Raw genomic sequence first — 2,229 nt, forward strand, 5'->3', positions numbered from 1 at the left:
TGTTTGCTACATTTTCCTTAGTGGTTCTTGAAGCTGCCGCAGGAATTTGAAGTGGTACATGCATCTTCAAGTTGTCGTGTGGGGGTTCATTTGAGGAAATCGAATGTGGAAATTCATGGAGCTCAAATGCGGGGTTGATGGTCTTTTTGGTTCGGGGGTGTGTGGTTTTGAGGGCCAAGAAGCTTCAGAGTTCGGGCAGTGGATTGGACACCAAATATACAACTGGATAAGCATTGTTCATTGGATTTCGCTTTTCAGAACTATGGGGCATTGAAAAGTATTGAATCGTTGCTTTGGTGGAGAAAACAAAACCGTGTCCCATTGAAAACATGCACATCCAGACGGATACGTAATACTTTTATCTAAAGCGGTTTGGTACGAGGCGAAAAACTTGTGCGTAACCGAAATGAATGGTTGATAGGAACAGGGGTCTACCGCCGGCTTTTGAGGTTAATTCTGGGATTAGGTTTATAAAACAACAAAAGTCTGATTCAGGCTGTTGAAAAAAGATAGGAACAGGGGTCTACCACTTCGGCCATCTTTCAGACCATCCTCGATGGACTAGACACGGTGGATGACGTTTTGTTATTTTCCTGGGACGTACATCTTTTGTCTTGTTCCTTGGGAAATATTGGCCGCCACTAATTGCTATAGACACGAGAAATCTAAGTGGAGAGATGAACTTGAGCATAAGCTCCTCTTTTGGTCCTGTCATGTTGTCTAGAAGGATGGCAAAAGGAGTGTTCTGGATTCAGCAATAGATTGAAAGTGACATAAGGGCAATTTTCTTTTTTGTTTTCTTGATAGATAATCAAATACAGTCCCCCTCTGGAGCTCGGGTATGTTCTTCTAGTTTCCACTTTTGCTAACATGGATTGAGGGAGGGATGGGTTGGAATGGTTTAGGAGGGAGTGTAAGAAAAAAATTTTGAGTATGAAGTTTCTAGTCAATCACAAAGACTTTTAAGTCTTAGTTGTGGGTGGAAGGTCAAATATTATCTCCCATCAGCCGTTATCTGTGGCATGCCACTTTTATGTTGCCATAAAATGAATTCCTTCGATGATGTTTTCTGGCGGTTAGGTTTCTCCTTCTCTTGGAATAGGATAGAATAGGTTTTAAAAAAAAAAAAAAAAGGGTGATCCAGTTTATGGGCGTTCGCCCAATGTTTTAGGGAGGCATAATGCTGTCACGCATGCTACTGGGAAGTGAAAACAAACCATTAGTGGGAAGTGAACGGAGCTTGCTATGCTTAAATTATACCTAAAAGAAAACAAGAATACAGAACAGTATAGAGATAACATTCACCCTGTGTTTGATTGTTTGTGAAATCATCTCCAAACTCCAGGAGCTCAAATAATTAAGCAATATTGTGGGCATCCATTCAGTTTATATACTCTGATTTTTTGAAATTCAGCAGGTATATCAAAAAGTCTATGAAATTAACAACATAAAAGTGGCAGCAGGAAAAAGATTGAAAAAAAACTCAGTAATTTATAACTTATGCAACAGATTTTAATTATTACTGGATCATATACCATATCATCATGACCACGGTCATAAATAGACACAGGAAAAAAAAAACCGAACACTTAACAGCAAAGAGAATTTGCACTGAAAGGTACTAATAATCATCAGATCAGATCTCCCAAACAGTTCCAACTTTTTCAACATTTTCTTCTTCATTTAGTGGCAGGGGAAGGGGAGAAGTTGAGCAACTGCCTTGGCTTAGTATGAACCCAAGGCCGAACCACCACAATGGCATCGTAAACCTTGGGAACCCCAGTTGAAGTGGTGGCCTTAATCTTGAGATAATATTTGATCCCAGCAACCACCTGCTTCTCAGCCTCCACCACAGAAGTGAAGATTATAGGAGCACCACTTTCATTGTTCTTCTTCCTCAAACTCTTGTTGTACTCAGAAACACAATATTCCCCAAGTTCTTGAACTTCTTTGTTGCTCTTCACATCCTCAATCTTCTCCCTTGCTCCCACTTTCCTTCCCAAGGCATTAACTTGGATGGTGGTGGAAAATAGTGCAAGAATGAAAAAGATCAGAAGAAAGGAAGAAAGTGTGAGTAGAGATGATGATGGTTTTGCCATTGGCTTTTCTTTTTTTCTTTTTTTTCTTGTGGGGTTTTTTTGGGTTCTTGATTTTCTTTCAATGTTTGTTGCGCAAAGTATGGGCTGGGGGTGTCAAAAGATTTATAGAGAAGAGTTGAGTGATGAATGG

General features: G+C 39.9%; 1 protein-coding gene across 1 annotated transcript; it reads right to left on the reverse strand.

Moving 5' to 3' along the window:
* Nucleotides 1-1,471: 1,471 nt before the first annotated feature.
* On the reverse strand, nt 1,472-2,229 carry LOC113736453 (cysteine proteinase inhibitor B-like). Its single transcript, XM_027263417.2, has one exon. It carries the CDS (start codon nt 2,097-2,099, stop codon nt 1,680-1,682), a length of 420 nt encoding a protein of 139 aa, XP_027119218.1. The 5' UTR covers nt 2,100-2,229; the 3' UTR covers nt 1,472-1,679.

The sequence above is a fragment of the Coffea arabica genome, chromosome 3e (genome assembly GCF_036785885.1).
Source record: "Coffea arabica cultivar ET-39 chromosome 3e, Coffea Arabica ET-39 HiFi, whole genome shotgun sequence".
Lineage (NCBI taxonomy): Eukaryota > Viridiplantae > Streptophyta > Magnoliopsida > Gentianales > Rubiaceae > Coffea > Coffea arabica.